The sequence below is a fragment of the Belonocnema kinseyi genome, chromosome 2 (assembly GCF_010883055.1).
Source record: "Belonocnema kinseyi isolate 2016_QV_RU_SX_M_011 chromosome 2, B_treatae_v1, whole genome shotgun sequence".
Taxonomy (NCBI): Eukaryota; Metazoa; Arthropoda; class Insecta; order Hymenoptera; family Cynipidae; genus Belonocnema; species Belonocnema kinseyi.
This window is the reverse complement of record NC_046658.1, coordinates 124,782,448-124,808,228: the sequence shown is the minus strand read 5'-3', so window position 1 is coordinate 124,808,228 and position 25,781 is coordinate 124,782,448. Positions and strand designations below refer to the sequence as shown.

Sequence of the window (25,781 nt, the reverse complement as noted above, 5' to 3'; positions counted from 1 at the left end):
AAACTCGAAACTCAGATTTTTCCATATTAAAAAAAACTCGGAGGTTAGTCGCTTCTCAGTGCTGTAACTTGTAAATGCGTAAACATAAATGGCTGACGTTTTAACAGGCGTCATTTGAAGGATCAAGCTCGACGAAAATGGTTCACATTAATGAATACTAATGCCATCTCTTATAATTTTCAGGTACTTATCAGACTGCCTAGTACCTGAACGATCGTCGCTAGTGTATAGCCGAATTTAGCCGGGACTTATTTCCCGTGGATTTCCGACCAGAGTCCGAGCTAATTCACAAGTCCTAAAGATACGTAAGAGCAAGCTATTCTTTTCGTTTGCCAATTCGCGCCGCATTCGGTCACTCAGAAAAAAGACACAAAGTTCCTAAGGTTCTTTTTCATGTGTATACTGATGACGTGTTGCCTTTCTTGTACAACTTTTAGGACACGCAAAGTGCTTGGCTTATTCAACTTTTTCGACTTTCCTCAGTTATAAACAATCTTTTTATGCAATAAATATGAATAATTAATAGATTTTATTAACGTAGTTAGATGCAGCTTCCTCTTACAAATCCAACGATACCAAAAACTCATCTTTCACAAAAATGTAACTTATGTATCTTTTTAGCTTGGATGGAAGAATTTAGTTTAGATTGAACTCAATGGTTGACTGCAAAATCATTTTGAACTGAAAACTATACCTCATTATTATCTAAGTAGAAAAATCAGATATGGACAGATTTATAGTAAACACCAAAAATTAAAAAATACCAAAACGCTTATAATGTAATTTGTTTGAGATTGAACTCAATGGCTGACTATTACATAATTTTCTACTGGAATACATTTGCGATTCGTATTTAAGTAAAAAAATAAATTATGGACAAAGGTCCAGTATTTAACAAACTATACACAAAAACCAGAACTGAAATAGGGTAGTTTTTTCGATTGATTCAATGCCCTACTAAAAAAATCCTCGTCTACTGAAAACTATTCCTTATTCTTATTGAAGTAGAAAAATCAGTGATGGGCATGCCCATACTTTAAAAACAGTTTTTTTTTCAATTACCAGAATGCTACTAGATTAATTTCTTTTAGATTGAACTTAACAGTTGACTAAAAATTCTTTGCTACTGAAACTGTAACTCATTATTATTTAGGGGAAAAAGTCAGATATCGACATACGAACAAGAATCCAAAAAACGTTGAAAAATACTAAAACGCTAATAGGGTAGTTTGTTTTAGATTAAACTCAATGTCTAACTAAAAAGTAATTTTCTACTGAAAACTATTCCTCATTCTTATTTAAGTACAATAATGAGTTATGGGCAAACTTCCAGTACTTTAAAAACCATTTTTTTTAACTACCAGAAGGCTAATGGGGTAATTTCTTTTAGATTAAATCTAATATTTGACTAAAAAATTCTTTTCTACTGACATCTACAACTGATTATTTAAGTGGAAAAATCAGATATAGATAAGAATCCAGTATTTTACATAATATAAAAAACCACCAGAACTAAAATATAGTAGTTTGTTTTCAATTAAACTCAAAAGTTGACTGAAAATCCTTTACTACTGAAAACTATACCTAATTATTATTTAGGTTGAAAAATCAGATATCGAAATATGAACGAGAAACCACAAAAGTTTGAAAAATACTAAAATGCTAATAGGGTAGTTTGTTTCAGATTAAACGCAATGTCTGGATAAAAAGTAATTTTCTACTGAAAACTATTCTTCATTCTTATTTAAGAAGAATAATAAGTTGTGGGCAAATGTCCAGTACTTAAAAAACGATTCTTTAACTACCAGAAGGCTAATGGGGTAATTTCTTTTAAATTAAACTTATTACTTCCCTCAAAAATTCTTTCCTACTGACAACTATAACGGATTATTTAAGTTGGAAAATCAAATATGGACGAGAGTCCAGTATTTCACATAATATAAAAAACCACCAGAACTAAAATAGAGTAGTTTGTTTTCGAGTAAACTTAATGGCTGACTAAAACATGATTTTCTACTAAAAATATATTAGATTCTTACATAAGTGGACAAACAGACAAATTTTTCTTCAAAAGTTGAATTTTCGACAATAAAGTTCTTTTTTAGTCAGTAGATATGAATTTTCAATCAAGAAAGATGTTTTTCTACCATAAAAAAATTAATTCTGAATCCTAAATCACGAATTTAAAAAAAGTTAAATTTCCGACCAAAAAAGATAACTTAACCAAAATAGATGAGTTTTTGAAAAAGTAGGTGAACTTTTAGCAAAATAGTTAAATTTATTTCCAAGTAGCTAAATTTTTAACCTACAAAGAGTAATTTTCAATCAAGAAGATTAATTTTTTACCCAAATAGATGAATTGGCAACTACATAGTTAAGGTTTCAAACTAAAAATGTGAATTCTTCAAGATACAAGCTTACTTTAAAACCAGAAAAGAAGTATTTTCAACAAGAAAATTACTTTTCAAACAAGAAAGATGAAATCTTAAGGTAACAGTTGAATTTTTAACTTACAAAAAAAATTTACAAAGTACTACAAATTTAAACCAAGTAGAGTTGATTTTTCAACAACAACAAAAAACGAATTCGCAACAAAATAGTTTAATTTTCAGCCAAATATCGTAATTTTCTACGAAAGTAGTGGAATTTACAAACATAAATTTTAATGTTCAAGCAAAAAATCTATTTATGACCATCATTTAGATTTTTTACTAAGAAGGATGAATTTTCAACCAAAAAGATCAATTGTCTGCCAAAAAAGACAAATTTTAAACAAAATAGTTGAATCCTAACCTAAATTTATGAATTGAAAACACGCATTAAATTTTTAAGTCTTTAATTGCAAATGTCAACAATCGAAAAATTACAAACGCGAATCGTTCAAATTTACAATTAAACATTTTTAATCTTCCAAATGAAACTATTAAGAAAAACGTTAAAAAATACGTATCTTTAAAAAAAACTTTAAAAGATTGTATAAGTGAATTCTATATTTTCAATTTATATTCATTTTTGGAAGATTTATAATTGAAATCTTGACTATTTTTTTCAAAATCTTCCAAATTTATGAATTTTTATTTTTTCATCCTTAAAATTGAAAAAGTTTTCAATAGTAACTCTACAAAGTGGTAGAACTTTGAATGGCTAAACTTTAAAAATGACGAGCTTTAAGTTCTGTAAATATAAATTCTTGCATTGAGATACTTTTCATTTGAAATTCCCTTAATTTAGAAGATCAGCAATAGAAAATTTGATTTTTCAAATCTTCAAAATTTAAGATTCTTTTTTTGAAAATCTAACTGTTCTGTAGAAAACTCGTTTTTTATAGAGAATTCAACTCTTGTGAAAATTCGTCTTTTTTCTTGAAAATGCTACAGTTTTGATAAAAATTTGATCTTCTTTTATTATAAATGCAACTGATTTCATTTTTCGTTGATAACTAATTTTATAACTGAAATTTTAACTATATAATTCTTTGATAAAAATGTATATTTTTTAATTTCAAATTGAACTATTTTGTTGAAAATTATTCTTTTATGTTCAATTCATAAGAAATAGTACAATTTCACACACACTCTCTCTCCCAACACTCATCCCTTCATCCAAATAGTCTTACGTTATTTTTTGAATACCGTTAATTAAATTGACAAAAAATTGTGATTGATAAAAAATTACCTGAAATAAGAAGCTTGAGGGGTAGAACATACTAACCCTCACAAAGCGGGGCATCTAGTTCAAAATTTCAGAAAAAATTTCGCAATTTACTTAAACTAAAACAATTAATAAATATTTTGATAATCAATATATTTAGGTTTTATTTGCGCCATACACAAGAGAAAGTATAAAAATATATACATTTTAGACTTGAAAATTTTAGTAAATAAATAATAAAAAATCGTCTACAAGGAATAAATCTCCCACTGGAAAGATTCCAGTTAAATATTGTAATTTGTTGCCCATCATCTATTTTTCGTTTGTTGAACACCGGGATTTTATAAGTTGGAATGAGATTGGCGTTGAATATCTTTGGGAGAATTTCTTTACTTTGTGATTTCAGAGTCGATTTCAGTGCTCAAATCGACAAACTGTGCCTGTTATCGACAAAAGAAAATTAAGCTATCCAGTTACGCCAAAGCCGAGCTACCTCGAACTCGATACCTGTCTGAATAAATCAGATGTCCAGTGTGAAAATCTACATGGGACTGAGAAAGATATTTTTCACGAGAAAACCAAATGAAAAATAAATGTGTTTGAATCAAAGCCAAATAATTATTTTAATTTCACGTTTTTTCAAGAGGGGATTCTTCAAACCGCGGAAGAATGAAGAAAACTAATTTTCGATACACTCAGGTATACAAAGAGGATACATTAAATTTGGCATCCTTATAATTCAGAAAGTGTGTTATGATGAGTTTATGAGACAAAATGAATAAAAAATTATTTTATACATTTTATCTGCTCAAAACCATACCTTTACAAAATGTGAAAAGTTTAAATGTTTGAAAAAGTAATCTTACAAGTAGAATTAATTACGTCAGAATTCAACTTGTAAGTGTTGTAGCTTAGTGGGTAAGAGCATCAAGTCGGCAATCTGAAAGACCGAAATAGTTCAGATCCCAGCGGAGCTTGAGACTAATTTTTTCACAATTTAAAAATTAAAATCAATTTAGTTTAATGATAAGCACTTTTGTTGAAAATTCCTTTTTTTAAATTTATAATTTTAGTTTTAAAATACAACTCTAATTTAAAATTTTAATTTTTTACTGCCAATTTTTTTTCTCTTTGGTTGAGAATTAATTCTTTTAACTGAAAACGTAACTATGATTTTTTATTGGAAATTCATATTTCTCATCGAAAAGTTATCTTTTCTAGTTTAAAATTAAATGGGATCAACTAGTTTGTTGAAAATTAATCTTTCTTGATAGAAAATTAACTTTTTTATTGCAAAATCATCTTTGCATATTTAAAACATAACCCTTTTTTTGAAAATTCTTCTATTCTTATTTCAAATAGTTTAATTTTTTGCTTTTTTATTGTTTAAAAAGTATTTTCCAAACGAAGAAGGTAACGATTCCAATTTTTGTTGAAAACTTATCTTTTTTATTTAAAAGCTCACCTATTTTGTTGGAAATTCTTGTGTGATAAAAATTTAATCTTCTTAGTTGCAAATTCATCTTTCTTATTAAAAACATTGAAAAATAAGAAAAATTGGTTAATTTAGATCCCTATTCTGGAAGCTTTTTTTTTATTCTGATTTTCTTCGAGGATGGCTCAAATTGAAGCATGTATAATTGAGATAAAAAATGTATATATTGCATTTTTTGTAGTATTTGTGTTAAAATATCAGAGAAATGAGACAAATTTGTCTAATACTTTGTTTATATTTTGAACATTCAGAATCAAAAGCAAATTACCCCAAATCATTTTTTCAGAATGTGTTGGTTGCAATGAATTATTTACTTGTAGTGCGAATAAAATTTGTATCAGGTAAATTTCTGCTAGTTGTAATAATAGTTTTGTTAAATAATAGTAAAATTGTATTCGAATATAATTTTTCAGGTGAGGACACGATGCCTAATAATGAAAAAAGATGGGTGGTGAAGGTGGAGACAAGAGTATTGGCGGTGATGTTCCTGACGATCCTTGGCCTTGACCTTGGAAGGTGTTCGCCACCTCACAGAAGTAGACACCACGCGGATCTGTCGCACGAGGAGCTGAAGAACATGAGATCGATAGAGGTCAACGAGGAGTTACCGCGGGCCGAGCCGCTTGGCTCAAACCCGGAGGACGATCCTCTGGTCGTCAAAATACTAAATGGTCGGGTGAGGGGTAAGACCTTGACTGCTACCACCGGCAAGAAGGTCGACGCTTGGTTCGGCATCCCTTATGCACAGAAACCCATTGGTGAGATTTACAAAACTAAAACAGTATTTAATATTTACCAATAAATACCAAATTATTTTCAAATAAAAGTCAGGTCAAAACTTTGCAAACTATAGTTAACAATATAAAAAAAAGACGGAACAAAAAGCGAGACTATTCAATGATAATTCAGTTGTCTGAATATATACACCAGTTACTACTGACAGTAGACAGCGGGGAATTCAAGTAGTAACTTCTGTGTACGATCAGCCGTTTAATCGCAGGCTTGAATGAGATAATAAAGTTATATAAAATACTGTTCAACTTCTATATTTGATAATTTATCATAAATAATATTAGTATTTTTAATATTTATAATATTTAATTTGAAAACCTTAATGGCTATTCTTTGAACGTATAATTAATGGGTGGCAGTAAAAAACTAGATAACTAACCAAGTTTAATTTTTATGGGAGTGATTTAGCATTTTGCCAAATTTAAATAAATATTTAACGATGGAATGAAGTTCCACTCTCAAGGTATTGTTTTTCTCAATTCAGGCCAAATAAGTTTGATTAAAAAAAGTTATCCGAGTTCGAAAATATGGATGTCAAGTTGACAATTTTAAAGTGGCCCTCAATTCTCCTCCGGGAAGAATGATCGGCAGATGTATAAATAGTTTATTGGTCCAAAATTTATTTTGAGAATTTTCGCGCATATCACCTGGAAATTTTTGTAAATACACACAAAATAAACGCGATTTTACGACTATCTTTCCCTCAAAAAAAAGATGTTTTTGTAAATTTTTATTCTGAATCGTCAATATTCGCTGAACAGAGTTGAAACTCAACGTTTATAATCAAAATTAGAAAAAAAATGTGAGTCCATGCTTGTTTTTTATATGTCGCCCAATAAGTCTATTTCATAGACTCCCACAGAAACCCCATAAATGTATTTATGTGTGTATGTATGTATAAACCCCATAAAGATTAAAATTCAATTTACTATTATTTCTTAGCAATTTTATCTTAGAATAATGCTAGAAAATTGTAGTTTTTTCAAATAAAATTTCCTATTTTTATTCATTTTTTACTCAGAGCAATGCAATAATTAATACAATTCAGAAAACCTGATTCTTCAAACAAATTGTTATTGTTTATAACAATCTTAGATTATTACTAGACAGCTGTATTTTTTTAATCTTCAATTTTGCTTCGGCTTTTCAATAATAAACGAATAGTAAAGAAACATAAAAAGGATCATTTTTGTAAATAGCATTGTGTTTTTTTTTCAAAGTAAATTATTTTTCCTCTTTTTTCAATATCTTTAAAATATTAATTTAAACAAAATGGGTATATATTTGAAATAAAAACGAAAAATTGTAGAATTATAATTAATATGGGGGAAGATAGTTATAAACAAAAATAATTTCTTCTAACAATTATGTTTGCTCTATTCCAATAATTATTGCCTCACTCTAAGTACAATGTGGAAAAAAGTGAAAAATTTCAACAAAAAAACAACCACTATCTAGCATCACAATAAGCGAGGATAGTTATAAACACTAAAAACTTGTTTAAACAATTAGATTTGTTAAACTGCATTAATTCGTCACCTCGTTCTGAGTGAAAAGTTGACAAAATGTTAAATATATCAAAATAAAACCGTAGCTTTCTAGCATTATTACAAGACAATATTATTAAAAATATCACTAAATTATTCAAACAATTATGTTCATTCACTTGAATTAACTATTACCTTACTCTAATTGAAAAGTTAAAGGAAATTTGCAAAAATCGGAAAAACTGCAATATCCTCACTCTGTTGTGAGAAAAAGATCGTAAAAATTATATTAATTGTATGAAAAATTAATATAAACATGTAATTATGAAATTAGTATGGAAGTAGTTTTTGATGTATCATAAGCAATTTGTTTCTTTTTTTTAACGGGAAAATTCATAATGAGAGACAAAAACTCGCGAAACTCAATTTGTCACTTACGTTGTTTTTTTGAGGCCCTACAGAACAGACTTATAAGAGTTAATATTAAAAAAATTAATTTTCAGTCGTTTTGTATGGCCAGTTGTGTTAAACTTCCTTTGGCTTTTACAGTTCTTGAAAGTTCGATTCTTGGTCAACAACAAAAATTTCTTTGTTATCATAGCACAATGTCCGATTTTGCCAATAATTTAAAATTTCCTTTTTATTTACTTAATAATGAATTTTTGTTTTAAAAAAATGAAATTCTTTTTAACAGGGATGTCATGATTCAAAAATATACTTCTGTTGTGTAATTTTGTGCATTAACAAAAGTTTAAGAAAAATTACTTCCTTCTGATTAAAATCAAGTCTTAAAAAAATGTATAGGGGTATAATTACTTAAAAATTTGTTATATTATGGTATTCTGGTATAGGTTAAAAGTGTGGTTGCCAGAGTCGATCTATGAAAGCATTACTCTTGATACCTGCTACAATGATGGTCTGCAGCAGTCTAAAGAAGAAGTGTACACAAAACTACAATTATCTTATATTTACGAATCATTTAGGAATTTTTCTTCATTAATTATTAAAATAATCTTCAATATTTCTAAAGGCACTGATTAATTTTTTTTTTTAATGATGGACGCGCTTGATCAATATTTCACTGTAAACATTTATTCTATAAATTTGTGAAAATATTTTAAATAAAGAGTGGTCTCTATTTTTTTTAAGTTTAAGGTTTAAAGAGAGACAAAAATATGAGTTTTGATTATAGATTGAAAATAAAGCTTTCTTGATACAATAAATATACAACGCTTTTTCAAAAACATCAAAGATAAACAAAGGTTATTAATTTCTTAATAATTAAGTTCAAATTCAATTCTGATTTTTAATTAATATTAGCAAAACATACAAATATTCCTTATTAGTTTCCTATTAAAACTTCTCTGAAGAGGAGACCCGAGTCGAAATATAAGTCCTCTTTTTATTCTCTTCAGTTCTCTAGCCTGAGAGACTTACGAGGATATGATGAGGATTAATTTAATGTAATGCGAGTACTATTTAACTACTCAAAATGTGCACAAATTTCCATATTTACATGTTTGGAGGTCCTAAAATGTACTTAATGAAATACTTATTAGATTCTCGTATATCATCTTTTCAGTACTTCTAATTTTAATGTGAATGCGTTGTAGAACGCGCTTTTTTAAAGAGCAAAAATTTCAATTCATATATTCTTAACAAATAATCATTATTAAATGTACAGATATTGTATATCCGTCAATCTTCTTACTTGTATCGAATGCAGAATAAAACTACAATGTCCTTTTATTGAATAAAAGAAATATTTAGTAGATTATAAATTTCCTATATTCAATAAATTCTTAATAATAATTTTGTTCTTCGTTCGTTGATTGAAAAGGTAGATTGATGTAATATTTTTGTATATATAGTAATAAATATTTATCAAATAAATTTTAATTTTTTCTATTTAAAAAAATACCCAAATTTATGTTTTAAATTTATTAAGAAAACTTCTGATACTATAATGAAAATTGAATCATTTTATTCCAGTATAATTTATTGACATATAATTAATACCGTAAGTCATATATGAGATGTTGTTTAACTGAAAAATTAATTAAAGAGACGTTCAGCAATAATCCGCCCAATTTATTCTGTCGGATTGAGATTTGCTCGAGTCGTGCGAAATGGCTTGATGCTCGGGAATCCATAAAGCATTTGTTGATTCTGAATGTATAATTTTCGATTAATTGAAATAATGTTTTATATCCTAACGAAGAGATTTTAATAGATTGATATTTAATAAGTTTGCGTAGTTTGGGTGTATTTAGTCACGGTATATATTTTAACACCCTCATCAATTTTTAATTCATCATATATATCGTATGTAAAACATACGCTTTTTAAATTAGAAATCTAATTATTTGGTGAAAAATTTATCTTTTTTAGTTGAAATTTTAACTTCTTGACAGAAAACTTATATTTTTTGTTAAAAATTTGTTATTCTTGGCAAAAATGGAATCTTTTTTGAAATACTCTGTAAAAGTAAATAATTTTTATATTAAGGACTCATAATTACAGTTAAAAACTTAACTATTTGCTTTTAAATAAACTTTTATGTTAAAAATTATACTGTTTCTTAAGAAATTAAACTATTTGGCTTAAACTTTATAGTGTATATTGTAAATATTAGTTAAAAAATAAACTATTTGGTAGAAAATAATTTTTTTTATTAAAAAATATTCGCTATTTTGGGTACAATATAGTCGTCTTTTTGGATAAAAAATTAATCTAGTATTTTGAAAATTCAACTGTTTGGTAGAACATTCAAATATTTTGTTTGAAAAGCCATCTTTTTGCGTAAAAAGTTATTCTTGTTTGTTAAAACTTCAACTTTGTGGATAAGACTTCAACTATCTTGTTAAAAATTAATCTTCCTTGATTAAAAATTATCACTTTTTGTAAAAAATTCATCTTTTCTGATTTTAAAGTTCACTTTTTTCTCAAACATTCGACTTTTGTGCTTGAATACTTTATTTTTGGTTGAGATTCATAATTATTGACGGTAGAAACGTCATCTTTTTTGATTAAAAATGAACCTTTTTATGAAAATTCATATCTCTTCTAAAAAGTGTGTCTGTTAGTCATGAAAATTCAAATATTTGACTCTTTATATTTTTTGTTTAGAAAAATTTGACCATTCGATAAAAAATGCATCTTTGTATACTAAAAATTCAAATATTTGATTAGAAATTTAACTATTTTATTACAAATCTAATTATTTTTGGAAAATTTAACTATTAATTTAAACATTAATCTTATTTAATTAAATATTAATTAATTATTAAATATTTAATTTTTAGCTTTGTATGTACAAATACACTTGCTTCGAACTATTTTTTCTGATAATTTATATACCGAAAATTAATTTTTATGTAAAATAAATAGCAATATATCACTTTTAAATATTTTCTTGTGATTCAAAGTCAACAAAAATTATGTTAATGTCAACATTCCTTATATATTATTGTTAGAACATGTTGGAAATACAATTCCATTAATCATTTAAATCATTTAAATCTCAATAAAAATTTTGTTCCCACTTTGAAGAAGTGCTTTGTTTTTTGAGATTTTTAGCTACGTCTACGATGACGAGACAGAAAGAATTTTCTTACGAAATTTTAGAGGAATGTTTTTGCCTCCCAACAGAAAGTTTGTATTGCTATTAAAACTTCGCGCAAACAACCTTTTTTTGATTTTATATTTGTATTTTTATGAATATAGATAATGCAGCGTATGTTGGATTTTCTGTCAATAAAAGAAACTCAAATAAATATATTCTCAAACTAGATTATTCAGTAAATTTTAATGAATTGTCACATTAATATATTACAAGTAATAATTTGAAATATTTTTAAATAGTTATTCGTTAACATTTCAATCAATTTTCAATATTATTTTCAATAAGTTTATATTTGAAACTTCCAAATAGGATTTAAAATTATTTCAGAGTTTATAGAGTATTAAAATCGGACTTAAAATTTTGTAGAGATTATAAGAGGTGTAAATCAGAACTTGAAAAATACTGCAAACATCCTTAAGAGACTCAAAGAGGATTAAAATTGTACTAAATAAGATTTAAGAGAATCAAACAAGGAAGACGAGTATTAAGAAGATCTAAAAAAGAATTCATTCAGCACCATGGAGAATATAAAAAAGACCTATATTTCGACTCGGGGACCTAAAAGGTCTCGAAACATGTTAGATCCTAATAATATTATTTGAAAATACATTTCTGTTATTTTAACTCTTTTTGTACAATTACATTACAAAAATCGACTGTCCTGAGTATTTATTTTCCAAAAAAGTTTTTTAAAGGCCATATTTCTTCTAAAGCCTTCTTGTGCAATTTCGCTGCAAAATTTTAATGTTTGAAGTTTATAACTGTTTAAACCATGTACATATTTTTGAACCACACTAATGGACACCGAATGGGTATTATAAGAGTTTTCGGCCGGCACTATAAAACCCTGATAAATAAATCAAATACTATAATCGGTATATTTTTACTAATTGTCATTAATTTGATTCTAGGTAGAGCAACTAGCAAAATTTAACTGAACACTAGTTATATTTTACTAATTAAAATTTAGTGACAACCGTACATTTTTAAATCCACTTTGGAAGTCTCTTTGAATCCAATAAAAAAAAATTATAATTCTTTGGAATAATTTGTAGTCCTTTCAAATATCTTAAAATCCCTTGAACTCTGTTGAGATCTTATCGAATCACTGGAAATCTCTCAAAATCTCATTGACAGTTAAAATAATTGTTATATAGGCTAAAAAATACATACGTTCACGCTTGAATGAACACTTACATTTTCGAAAACAGTAAATCTAGATTCACTAAATTCAAATTCTACTGTAATTTTATGGAATAAAGATGGTAGAGTCATAAAAATATTACGAATCCTTCATAGTAGGGTAGAGGGGGTTTACAATGTCAAGAACTATCCATAAGTAGTTAATCACCGTTCCATTAAGGAAAAAAGTTTTTTTATGTAATTAAAAATTGTTTCTAGGTTCTTTGAGGTTTCGACATCCAAGACCTGCAGAACCCTGGCAAGGGGTTCTCAACGCGACTTCACTGCCCAATAGTTGCGTTCAAATCCTCGACACCGTTTTCGGTGACTTCGCTGGGGCTACCATGTGGAATCCCAACACACCACTTAGCGAGGACTGCCTTTATGTAAATGTAGTTGTTCCACGACCCAGGCCTACGAATGCCGCCGTCATGGTATGGATATTCGGTGGTGAGTTCCTCTAATAAAAAAAAACATAACTGTAATCCCCATTTCTTATATTCTTTACACACCAAAACGGGTGTAAGAAACTTTGCCAGATAACGGGTGAAACCGGTTAACGTTCAGCTGGGTAATTGATGGAAGGGTAAACGTTACCAATTTGAGAGGGTAGGGTTCACTTGAAAATTACGGTACGTAACAGGATAAGGAGAAAGGGTACGAAGCGGAAGTAAGGTTTCAAACTTAGATAACGTTTAGTGCGTTTCCCGATGATAAATTTTCAAAAAGTTTGCGAATTTTCCCCTGCTTTGGAAAAAAATTTTCTTTTTTATCTCATTTTCTTTTTTTTTCCTAAAATGCAAAATGAATTAGTAGAAAGGAATAAGAAAACCTAACGATTCTTTGTTAAAAGTTAATTCGTTTTTTTTTGTTAAAAATTTAACTATTTGTTAAAAAAAAATTTTTTTCTTTTGCTAAGAAATAATTTTTTTAAATAAAAATGTAGCCATTCCATTTTTTATTTAAAATTAACATTTTTAATTCCAAAATTGTCTTTTCTAGTCGAAAATGTCACTATTTGGCTGAAAATGCACGGATTATGTTGAAGATTCATCTTTTGCAGAAAAATAATTGATCTGGGTAAAAAATATTCTTTTTGGTTTAAAATTCAAATATTTGATTGTAAATTAATTTTTTGTTGAAAATTCAACTGTTTTGTAGAAAAATCATCTTTTTGGCATGTAATTTAAATTATTAGTCTTTAATTCGTATTATTTGAGAGATCAAAATCTTCTAGGTGAATAATTGATCTTTTTGGTTGAAAATGATCTATTTCATTGAAAATTAATTTTTTTCAATTTAACTATTTTAAAAAAAAATTTTTTCTTTGCTTACAAATTAATTCTTTATCTAAAAATGTAACAAAAAAAACTATTTAAAACTATTTAAATTCATGTTCGCAGGTTAAAAATTTAGCTATTTTTTTGAAAGTTCAAGTATTTTGTTGAAAGTTTAATTATTTTGTTAAAAAATCTACGTTTTAGTTAAGTAATCTTTTTCGGTAGAAGGTTTTACTGTCTTGTTGAAAATACAACTGCTTTTAGTTGAATTTTAATATTTTTTGTTTAAAAACTCGATCATTTGATTTAAAAAACATCTTTGTAGTTTGAAAATTAAACTTTTTTTATTACAAATTTAAATGTTTTGTTGAAAATTCAACGATCACGTTACAATTATATTTTTTGGTGTCTGGAAAATTTAACTATGTGGTTAAGAGTTTAACTAATGAATTCAACTATTGATGTTGGCTGTTTCATATTGAATTCAATATGGTAACTGCATTAATTTTATTTAAAAGAATTTATCCTCCCATTTTTATGGATAACACCCTATTGTCCGAATTTGGGAACATTTTGTACTGTGAAGTCAAATATTTTTAAAAAATGTATTATTCTCAATTCTGCAGTTTTTACCCCTGCATCAATTACCCTGCTGAACATTACCCCATTTCACATATTACCTGCAACTTTTCATACCCCCATTTTTTTATGTGTAATCTTCTTTAAATACTTTTATCAATAAGTACGTACATAATTAGGGATAGTATTGATTTATTTAGTGAAAATGATCAATTAACCCAGTGTGTACACACAACTTTATCCAAGTTGTTACACATCCGAGATACCCGGTTACTCACATCTCTTTTGTTCAATTTTTCAAACAATAAAACAATTTGAATCGTTTAATGGTCATTCATTATAATAAATTAATATCAAAGGAGAGTGAAAAAAGTATAAAACACTTTAAAAAACAAAAAACACTAATATAATTCACCTACTGTTCCTAGCGGACCTCGCAAACAGAACGGTTCAATTGTCGCATATAGAATGTAAAAAACAATTGATTATTGAATAATAAATAATTAAATTATAATTAATTTTATTATTACTCAACTTTGTTAATGTGCATAAAACAAATAACGTGAACAGGAGTTAATAATCCACTCAAAGTTGAATTTTGATATGGTGGGTACCTAGGTACCCTGGGTGTATCCGCAACGCATCTACATTTTGAATTTGACTGTTTCTGTAAAAAAAATTCCTAAATAAATTCTAAATACACCATTTCCTTAGAATTTAATTAAAAAACGATAATTTAGTGACCTCAAAGCAAAATTTTTATTTTTTTTCAAGTTACGTGCAAAAATGTACCGTGATGAGCATTCGGAAATCCAGATGTGCACACATGGGTTGAGTTTGTGCTGAATCTCGATGATTGTATGAAATAAAGCTAAAATAAGAAAATAAATTGGTCAGTGTCCGAAGGTGGTTGTTGGATCACCATAGATTACTTTCAGGTGGTTTCTACTCCGGGTCGGCTACCCTGGACGTCTACGATCACAGAACCCTCGTATCTGAGGAAAATGTGATTCTAGTTTCAATGCAGTACCGAGTCGCTAGTCTCGGTTTTCTTTACTTCGGGACCTACGACGTGCCGGGTAATGCCGGCCTGTTCGATCAAATGATGGCACTTCAGTGGGTGCATGACAATATCGAGTTTTTTGGAGGGAACCCTAACAACGTGACCCTCTTTGGTGAGAGTGCCGGTGCAGTTTCCGTGTCGATGCACTTGCTCTCACCTTTGTCCAGGTAAATTCATCTCTAAATTTTCCTAGAACATTATAGAGGAACCTTCCTACAATAAATAATGCAACCTACAGTGGATAATCATGAATTAAAAATACTAATATATGTGAAACGATTAATTTCATTTAATTAATAGTTAAAACATTGCACCTGTTTATAAATAATAAAAAAATTAGTTGTTTATAAATTTTGGTCTTAATTATAGATAATCCACTGTAGGGAGGTTTCCCCTATTATTAATATTTTATTTATTATTCTCTGTATGTAAGATTGATCAGTCATTTCATTCATTTAGAAACAACTGTGAATTTTCCTAAACTTTTCAGTTAACAGCAAGTACGTTCTCACGGGACTTTCGTTTTTGACTGATCTTTAATGAAAGATTTTTTTATTTCGAATAGATTTGTGTCCTGCAACTATTGATAACAAAGTTCGCTATTTTTTAACTTAACATCGAAATTTATATTTTAAAAACACTAAGTTTTTTTTATTTTCTACAATTTTTTATATTTGTATTCTGTTGGGACTTGTTTAAGGTTTTTTAAGGAATTTTTTGTAACACATTATTTGAGAAAATAAAATCCTTTTACGTTTGGGGGGCATTTCAAAACCCAGCACAGTAAAGCAAAAAATGTTTCTGTGAACAAATAAATTTTTAGCCTACACTATTTGCTCGACTGAGATGTTTTTTTTATGAAACATTATTTAATTTCGCAAAGATTTTTGTACTCGATTTTTTGATAACGAAACTTTTTATTTTGTTATTTAACAACAAAATTGAGATTTTTTCATGTAAAAAAATAGTTGTTTATACTTACTTTAATTTGTGTAGGGTCTGTTTCAGATTTTTTAAGGCGTTTTTTTATGCAGCATTTGAGGAAATAAGATTTTTTTATGTCAGGGGGCAGTCTCAACTCTCGCAAAGTGGTACAAAAAAAATTTTCTTTGCACACATACATTTCTAGCCTACACTATTTATTTGACCCAGACGTTTCTTTTCAAATGCAATGTATTTAAATTTCTAAAAGATTTGTGTGATTAGATTTTTTTTAACAAAATTGGATATTTTTTAATTCAACGCCAAATTAGTTATTTTTATTTAAGAACAAAATATAAATTTTTAAATTTAAGAGTGGTTCATCACGTTTTTATAGTTGCTTGCACTTTTAATTTTTTTAGGTTTTTTCAAGGTTTTTTATAGATTTTTTTTTTTTAAATCTGAGGAAATAAGATTTCTTTAAATTTTTGGGCAGTCAAAGCCCAACAAAGTGAAGTAAAAAAAGCTTCTATGGACAAATAACTGTTTAGGCTACACTAGTCATTTGATTAAGTCATTAAAAAAAGGTTTTTTAACTTTCATAAAGATTTGCATATTTCGATTCCTGATAATAAAATTTATTATTTTTGTATTAAACGGAAGAATTTATATTTTCTAGCTTTTAGAAGTACCATTTTAATAAATATTTTCATATTAATAAACAATGTCTTATATCTGCCATTAAACTATCTAGAAGTAATTTTCAACAGGTGATTCGAGATAAAACGTGAAAAAAATTCATGTTTTCTTACGATGCGCTAAATTCGTTAACGTCATTAATCAAGAATATCTTTCCGATGATTTTCTGCTATAATAATTTGGAAATTTATTAGAACTAATCATTATTTTTTAAATTTCCATAAACAAGTTCAGAGTTTAGCTATTTTCAAACGGAAGAATTTAACTCATTTACGGAATTAACTAAAAATGTTTTTGTAAATCCGTGAGTTATCGTAGCGAAAAGTTATTAAAAAGTTATTCGGTTCATTAAGTTATTAAATTATACAGGTATTAGAAATTTATTATTAAAAGGTCATAACAAAGACAGTTTTGGTAGTTTTGTAACCAATATAGCCTAAAAGTTAAAAAATAGCCAAAGTCTACATTTGTTTATCAAAATTAATTAAATCATTAATAATTCTTGTAAATTTGTAAAGTAGAATTGATCGGGGTTTCAGGCCTTTTTAATACATTTTTTAAAACTATTTCTTCTTCTAGATCCAATTAATGTTTTTTGAGGTAACAAATTTATTTTAATACATCACTTGAGGAAATACTTTTTTTACGTTTGAAGTTAGTTTAACCCCAGTAGGAACGGACTTGCCCTTATCTCCAAAATTTTTAAAAATTAGCAGTCGTTTCTGCACTAAATAGAAGTTTTTTCAGGGACGTCCTCACAAATAAAAAATCTTTTGTTGATTCGAGGCATGCTTATAGGCTGTAAAATATTCTATAAAATATAAAAATTGTATGTCCAGAAATCTCTTCAGTCAAGCAATAATGCAGTCAGGATCACCAACCGCTCCCTGGGCGATAATTTCCCGGGAGGAGTCGATAATCCGAGGTATCCGATTAGCGGAAGCTGTCGACTGTCCGCACGATCGAAATAACCTTGACGAAGTTCTGCAGTGTCTCCTCACAAAAGATCCAATAGATTTGGTCAATAGTGAATGGGGCACTTTGGGCATCTGTGAATTTCCCTTTGTTCCCATAATCGACGGTACCTTCCTCGATGAGACGCCTTCGCGTTCCATGATCACCGAATCCTTCAAAAAAGCAAATATCCTCATGGGTTCGAACACCGAGGAAGGATTCTACTTCATCATCTACTATCTGACTGAACTTTTCCGCATCGACGGAACCGAGGATGTCAAAGTTTCCAGGGACGAGTTCATCAAAGCCGTCACGGAATTAAATCCCTATGTGAATTCGATAGCCCGAACCGCCATCATCTACGAGTACACGAATTGGGTCAATCCTGATGATCCTAACGAGAACCGCAACTCTTTAGACAAGATTGTTGGGGATTATCAATTCACGTGTAATGTCAACGAGTTCGCTGGAAAATACGCCGAAACGGGGAACACTGTTTATATGTATTATTACAAGCACAGGTAAGATTCATCATTTATATGTGAAATCACTGGAATTCTGATAGGACCCCTGACCTCTGACGTCTGACCTTCAATACCTGAACTTTAACTCTTGACCTCTTACCACTGGCCCCTAACCTTTGGCCGTTTAGCATCGACCCGAGACATACGATTCCTGAACTTTAACCCCTGAATCTCTGAGCAATGACTCCATACATTTTAGTCTTCACCCTTCACACTTTATCACTGGCATGATTTCACAGAAAAACTTTGAATCTTTTTTATAAACTAATTAGATAAAAACGCTGCCAACAATTTTCAGCCATAGAGATTAATTTTCAACTAAGTAGTTGAATTTTTAACCAGAAATATTAATTTTTTACCAAAAAAGACGAAAAGATATACTCCGACGACTTCCAAACTATTACAAAATTCGTCTTTCGTCTCCAGAGCAGTTTGGTCATTTTTCAACGCAGTAGATCAATTTTCCACCCAAAAAGACCAATCAACAAAATACACGAATTTTAGACCAAATAGTTAAATCCTTAAACAAAAGAGATGAATTTTCAATCAAAATTATCAATCTTCAACCAAAAAACTTAATGTTCAATAAAGTACCTCAACTTTGAACCAAATAGTTTAATTTTTATCCAAAAAATTAATTTTTAACGAACTAGTTAATTTTTATACCCAAAATACGAATTCCCAACCAAGAAAATTAATTTTCTACCACAAAAAGAAATTTTTCTCACAAAGTACATGACTTTTAAAAACAAAATGTAGTGGATTTTTCAATAAAAAGAGCAATATTTAACCTAAATGATTAATTTTTGACAATACAAATAAATTGCTAACAAAGTAGTTCAACATACAACTAAGTACCTTATTTTCAACAATAAAAATATTTTCCATCAAAAAACAAATTTTTTAATTTAACTGAAGAATCTTTAACCGTACAGTTGAATTTGTGAGCAAAAAAATAAACTTTCGATTAAAATAAAAAATTTTCAACTAAAAACATGAATTTGTAACAATATTATACAATTCTAACCAAGTAGTTGCATTAAGAAAAAAAATTAATTCAAATTTCGGAATTTCCATTTTTTGTTAAAAACAAAGCGAAATATGAAAAAATTTCAAGAGAACGAGAAATCCCCGACATGAAATCAAGAAAATAGTTCTTGGTGTCAGCAGTTTTGTGTTAATGTAATTTCTCCCCAACCGTGAGCGACTAATCCATCGACCACGACACTCACAATTATTCATTTAATTTTAATTGTTTGCACCGTTTTTTTATTTTTATCATCCTTTTTATCATCGAAGTTTAAGAAGTTTGATTTGTACATCTTTAAAATTAAAGCAATATCTTACAATATAAACATTTGAAATGATCAAATCTTTAGTCGTAAATCGTAAAAATAGAAAAATTTTAAATTTTGCATAGTTAAAATTGAAGAATTTTTAATTCAAAGTCTTCAAAATTGACCTATTTGAAATAAAAAACACTTCAAAATTCGGTACCTTTAAAATAATAATCTTAAAAACTTAATGGTCATTGAAATTTAAGGATTTCGATTTATAAATCTTTAAAATTGAAGAATTTTCGGTTCAAATTCTTCATGATTAAACTATTTAAAAAAATTTTTAATGGATACTTTTAAAATACAAATCTTAAAAATTAAATGATTTTCACTTATTATTTTCTAATTCAAGAATTTTCAGTTGTAACTCTTCAAAGTTATGAAACTTTCAATTGTGCATCTTAAACATCAATTTAGATTTAGAAATTTTGGATTCCGATTATACATTTGAAATAGTTTTAATTGGGAAGATTTAGAATTCAAAATTCTTGACTTTTGATCTTAAAAATCATCTAAATTTAAGCATTTTGATTGATAGATTCTTATAATTGAAGAATTTTCAATTTCAAATCATGAAAATTGAACTATTTTAAAAAAACATTTAAAACTGCATACCTTTAAAATATAAACCTTGAAAACTGAATAATCATGGAAATTTTAAGAATTTTGATTTATTAATCTTTAAAATGAAAGAATTTTCGATTATAAATGTTTAAAATTAAATTATTTAAAAAAAATATTAACTGCATACCTTTTAAATTAAATTTTCATGCAAATAATATAATCTTCCCTTCAATATTTTCGAAATTCAAGATTTTTCAATTGTAACTCTTCAAAATTATAGAACTTTAAATGATACATATTAAACGCAAATTAAAAATTCTTTTATCCTGATAATACATTTGAAATGTTGTGAATTTATAAGCTTTTAATTAACACATCCTGAGAATTCGAAATTTCTCATTATAAATCATAAAAATTCAATTATTAAGAAAAAATATTCAAAATTAAATCTTTGCAAATTAAAAAAAAAAGTTTGGAAGAATCTTTCATTGCCAATTTCCTAGCTATTTCAAAATATGTTAAAAATATAAACTATAAAAATTGAAAATTAAATAAATCAGTGAATTTTGGTATTGTAAATATCAAAATAAGAAACACGTTGTAAACGCGTTTTCTTCGCTAGTTTTTTTTTCTATTTACTTGTGCACATCTCTAATTCTTGAACATGTTTTATTTTCCTGAAATTCATTTTAAAGATAAAATTCTGCACTACTGTGTAGAATTCTTGCACGGGTTATTCTACTGAATATTGCAATTTATTAAAATAATTTTGAACAATTTGGGATTAGTAGTAATTTCCAAAAACGTAGAAAAGATTTGGTTTTTATGCATGATGAAATCTTCTTTATAACTTTAAAGTCATACTATAATTTTGGATACTTGAATTTTTGGTAGGGTTGATTTGTTTAAACTATTGCGTAACAGCATCAATATTTTTCCTATACATAATTTCTTTGTAATTGTTCTGGAATGCTTTTAATGAGATTTCAGTGGAATAAGTGTTTCCTTGAAATTTGAAAAAGGGAAAATAGAAAAGAGAGTGAGTGAGAATGCTGTTTTTTTGCAGATCAGCGAATAACCCCTGGCCGAGATGGACGGGCGTTATGCACGCCGATGAAATTAGCTATATATTCGGCGAGCCACTCGATCCCTCCAAAGGATATACCCCCGAAGAAAAGGTCTTGTCGCAGCGGATGATGAAGTATTGGGCAAACTTTGCGAAAACAGGGTAAGTACTAGACGCACGTTTGTTTGAGTCAAGATTTATTAAGAGGCTTCAAATCCCCCGTATAATCAAATACAGATATATATGTACACATAGGGGCTCAAATGCAATTTCATCATTATTATTAATCACTTTTCTCTTCAAAATAAGCCTAACCTCTAATCAATTTCAAGGGCCATACAAAATTCTGCTTTTTTAATAAAGCAAGTTCTCTGTATCCAATAATAATAATAACAATTTTACTAATAAAATATAGGTCATTAGGGATGAAATCCAAAAATAAAGAAAATTACTACCGGAAATTATTATCTGTACCATAAATGATTTTCAAGACTAAAAGTAAAACATGGTAGTCAATTTATGAAACATATGAGCAAAACTTGGTGGGCGTATAGAACCCATCAAAGTAAAAAAATTCTGTCAGCTCAGAACATATTAATTAAAACCCGAAGAAATGCGGCATAATTGAATTTTCAACAAAAATAATGCTTAAAAGCTCGTCAGCAGGATACAATCTCATTTTAATGATAAAAGTAGTTTTAATGAATTTGAATTATCTGCTGTAAAAACCAATCGATCTATTTCGATGAAATTTCACATAAATATGGTACCTATACGAATCCTTGATATTCCGTGAATATCGTACCATCTTTTAAAATTCTTAAAAATGATCAAGCTCAATGGAACTTTCTTCGAAAGTTGGGAAATACCTTAAAATAATTTGACAGTCCCTAAAATCTTTTGAAGTCTTTAAAATCGCTTGAAATCTCAAAAATTTTATTTAAATCCCTTATAATCTTTATCATCTGTGGACATAAAGAAGAGTCCTTAAAAATTGGTCAAAATTCGTTAAATTTCGTAAAATATTTCTAAATAATACAGGATCCCTGAAAATCTACAAAATCTCTTCAAAATTGATATAAATCTTTGAAATCCATACGCTCTTCCTCAGGACCAAGCTTTACTTCAAAGATCAGGCTGAAGTTTATACCCCACAAATTATGTTTTAGGAATGTCTCCAAAGCATTTTTACTAAATATGAAAAATCGACGTCAGTTACACCACCCCCCACCCATTCTTAATTTTTGAGTTTTCTATAGCCAACTGAATTGCGCCCCAAATGTGCTCAAATGCGCCACAGATTGAAATTTTTGCGCCACATTGATAACCGAGTTATCAGCGATCGAAATGGGGGAGGGGCTGGCGTCATTTTTCTAAACTAATTACATTTTTTCAAATTCATCATACCTATCTTTCATAACTTTAAATGCGCTCAAAATCGCCACCACTAAAAAAATTTGCGCTAGCAAATTAACAAAGATATCATATTTTGGACAGGGGTGGGAGTAGTATAACGCAGGTGTTAAATCCTCAACAGTGATGTGCAATATAAAGGTAAGGACATCGATTCTTTCGTCTTCAAATGCGCTCATATGCGCCATAATTTTTTTTTTGAAAATTTCGAAAATTGCTCACGATACGGAGGTAACAAAATTTTACGAATAATAACCAACAAAATAAAAAGTTTTCAATTCGCATTGATAAAGTGACTTTTCTATGGGGTTTCAAATGCGCTCATATGCACCACTTTCAAAATTAACAAAAAACAATAATCAACCCCCCAAATAACACTTGCTACCGATAACCTATCCGTTCATATCTCCAAATAACCTAAATTGCAATATAAAAATTTATAATGATCTCTTCAAATGGAATTTCAAATGCGCCTATATGCATTTCTTTCAAAATGGACAAAAAACCATAATCGACCCCCACACAACCACTTGTTACGATCCACTATTCGAGGATTTCTCCAAATAACTTAAATTGCAATATAAAAATTTATAATGATCTCTTCAAATAGAATTTCAAATCATTATAAATTTTAATACTGCAATTTAAGTTATTTGGAGAAATCATCGAACAGTGAATCGTAACAAGTGGTAATGAGGGGGTTGAGTGTTTATTTTGGTCAATTTTTAAAGTGGCGCATATGAGCGCATTTGAAAACCTATCCAAAGAGATAATTATAAATTTTAATACCACAATTTGAGTTATTGGAGACATCATCGAATAGTGGATCGTAACAAGTGGTAATAAGGGGGTTTGTTGTGGGTTTTTTTTTAATTTCGTAAGTGGCGAATATTAGCGCATTTGAAATCCTATACAAAGAGACGAATCTAAATTTTTATACTACAATTTAAGTTATTTCTAGATACCATCAAAGAGTGGATCGTAATAAGTGTTAATGAGGGGGTTGGTTATGGGTTTTTGTCAATTTCGAAAGTGGCGTATATTAGCGCCTTTGAAATTCTATCTGAAGAGATCATTATAAATTTTCATATTGCAACATAGGTTATTTAGAGATATCATCGGATGGTGGATCGATAACAGTTGGAAATGAGGGAGTTAATTGTGGTTTTTGTCAATTTCGAAAGTGGCACATCTGAGCGCATTTGAAACCCCATCGGAAAGTCACTTTATCAATGCGAATTCAAAACTTTTTTTTTTGTTGGTTATTATTCGTAAAATTTTGTTACCTCCATATCGTGGGCAATTTTCGAAATTTTCAAAAAAACATTATAGCGCATATGAGCGCATTTGAAGACGAAAGAATCGATGTCCTTACCTTTATATTGCACATCATTGTTGAGGATTTAACACCTGCGTTACACTACCCCCACCCCTCTAACAAATATGATATCTTTGTTAATTTGCTAGCGCAAAATTTTTTAGTGGTGGCGGTTTTGAGCGCATTTGAAGTTATGAAAAATAGGTATGATGAATTTGAAAAATTTGATTAATTTAGAAAAATAACGCCATCCCCCCCCCCATTTTAATCGCTGATAACTCGGTTATCAATGTGGGGAAAAATTTTTTCTTTATGGCGCATATGAGCTCGTTTGAATCCCTATGGATAACTCCCTTATTCAACGCGAATTGCAAACTTTTTATTTGGTTGGTCATCACTTCGTAAAATTTTGGTTTATGGTTTATTTTACTTAAAATTTCAAAGCAGAAGAAAGTTCACACATTTCTGAACAATTGAAAAAAAAGATGTTCTAGCATAAATAGTGCTAAATTTATGACGTCTTAAGGAGATTTTTCATTTTAAAACAAATTTTTTTTCCCTTTTCGAATAATATCTTGTCCCCTATACATCGTACGTGAAAGTTGTATGAAAATTAATTAATACAGATTAAATTATTTTTGAAACTAAAAAAAACTATTCTAGCGCTTACAGAATATCCGTTATAGTATCCTATAGCAGGCTGATTTTGAAACACCCTAAAATATTTCCAATACTTTAAACTACATCAATTTATTTAAATGTGTTAAAAACTCTTTGAAACATTTTTAAAACACCTGAAATATTTGAAAACGTTTGAAATCCCTTCGATTCAATAAAATATATTGAAAATTCCACGAAACGTTTGAAAATACTTAAAATATTTAAAATCCTTTCTAATTTTTTTAATTAATTGAAGTCTATGAAAAATTACGTCAATTAAAAGAAGCATAAAGGATTTGAAATATATTAGGTTATTTTCAAATAGTCCATGGAATTTTTAATAGATTTGAATAACTTGAAGGGACTTAGAACAATTTTAGGGAATTTTTTAAAGTTTTAAAGAAATTTTAAGAATTTAAAAAAATTGCAAGCCATTTCAAAATAGTTCAAGTATTTTAGAGTATTTTAAAAAATGCCATACATTTTGAAGAGATTTAATGATTTTAGGTATTTAAAACAATTTTAATGTGGTTTTATAGAATTTCCTAGAATTTCGTAGATATAGAACAATTTTATAGTGGTAATGATGTTTTAGGTTATTTTCAAAGATTCTATGGGATAAAAAAAAATTAACGAACTTTTATTAGATTTCTAAGTTTTTCAATGATTTTAAGGGGTTTTAAACTCTCCTAAGGTATTTTAGTACATCTTCTAGGATTTCAGAAAATTTAATAAAATGTTGCAAAATATTATAATTATATATTTATAACTCAATAATTTAGCATAACCTTTAACCACAAAGGATATTTGACTATCTCAAAAAGAAGATTAATAGTTCATAATTCAATTTCGTATTAATTGAACCACCAAAAATCAACGGTTAAATATGACGTGAACTTTCAAAACATGATTGGTGAAAAGTGGGAAGTGGAAAGTAGGGATTGGGAACTGAAAAGTGGAAAGTAGCAACAGGAAAGTGGGAAGTGGGAACTGAAAATAGTGAAGTAAAAAGCATGAAGTATAAAGTGGAAAGTAGGAACTGGGAAGTCGAAACTGGAAAGAGGAAAATATACTGAAATGGAAAGTGAATAGTGGGGAATGGGAAGTGGTTTGCGGGAAGTGGGGAGTAGAAACTTAAAAGTGGGAAGTAGGGAAAGTGGGAAGAAAGTGA

General features: G+C 28.4%; 1 protein-coding gene across 1 annotated transcript in view; it reads left to right on the top strand.

Moving 5' to 3' along the window:
• LOC117182975 (acetylcholinesterase-like) overlaps positions 1 to 25,781 on the top strand; it is a 356,413-nt gene that overhangs the window by 255,753 nt on the left and 74,879 nt on the right. Inside the window, exons 3-7 of the mRNA XM_033376101.1 lie at positions 5,560 to 5,904; positions 12,452 to 12,682; positions 15,030 to 15,321; positions 17,614 to 18,249; positions 21,220 to 21,381. Coding sequence (XP_033231992.1) covers positions 5,571 to 5,904; positions 12,452 to 12,682; positions 15,030 to 15,321; positions 17,614 to 18,249; positions 21,220 to 21,381 — 1,655 coding nt within the window. The 5' untranslated portion in view covers positions 5,560 to 5,570. The remainder of the gene's footprint in view (positions 1 to 5,559; positions 5,905 to 12,451; positions 12,683 to 15,029; positions 15,322 to 17,613; positions 18,250 to 21,219; positions 21,382 to 25,781) is intronic.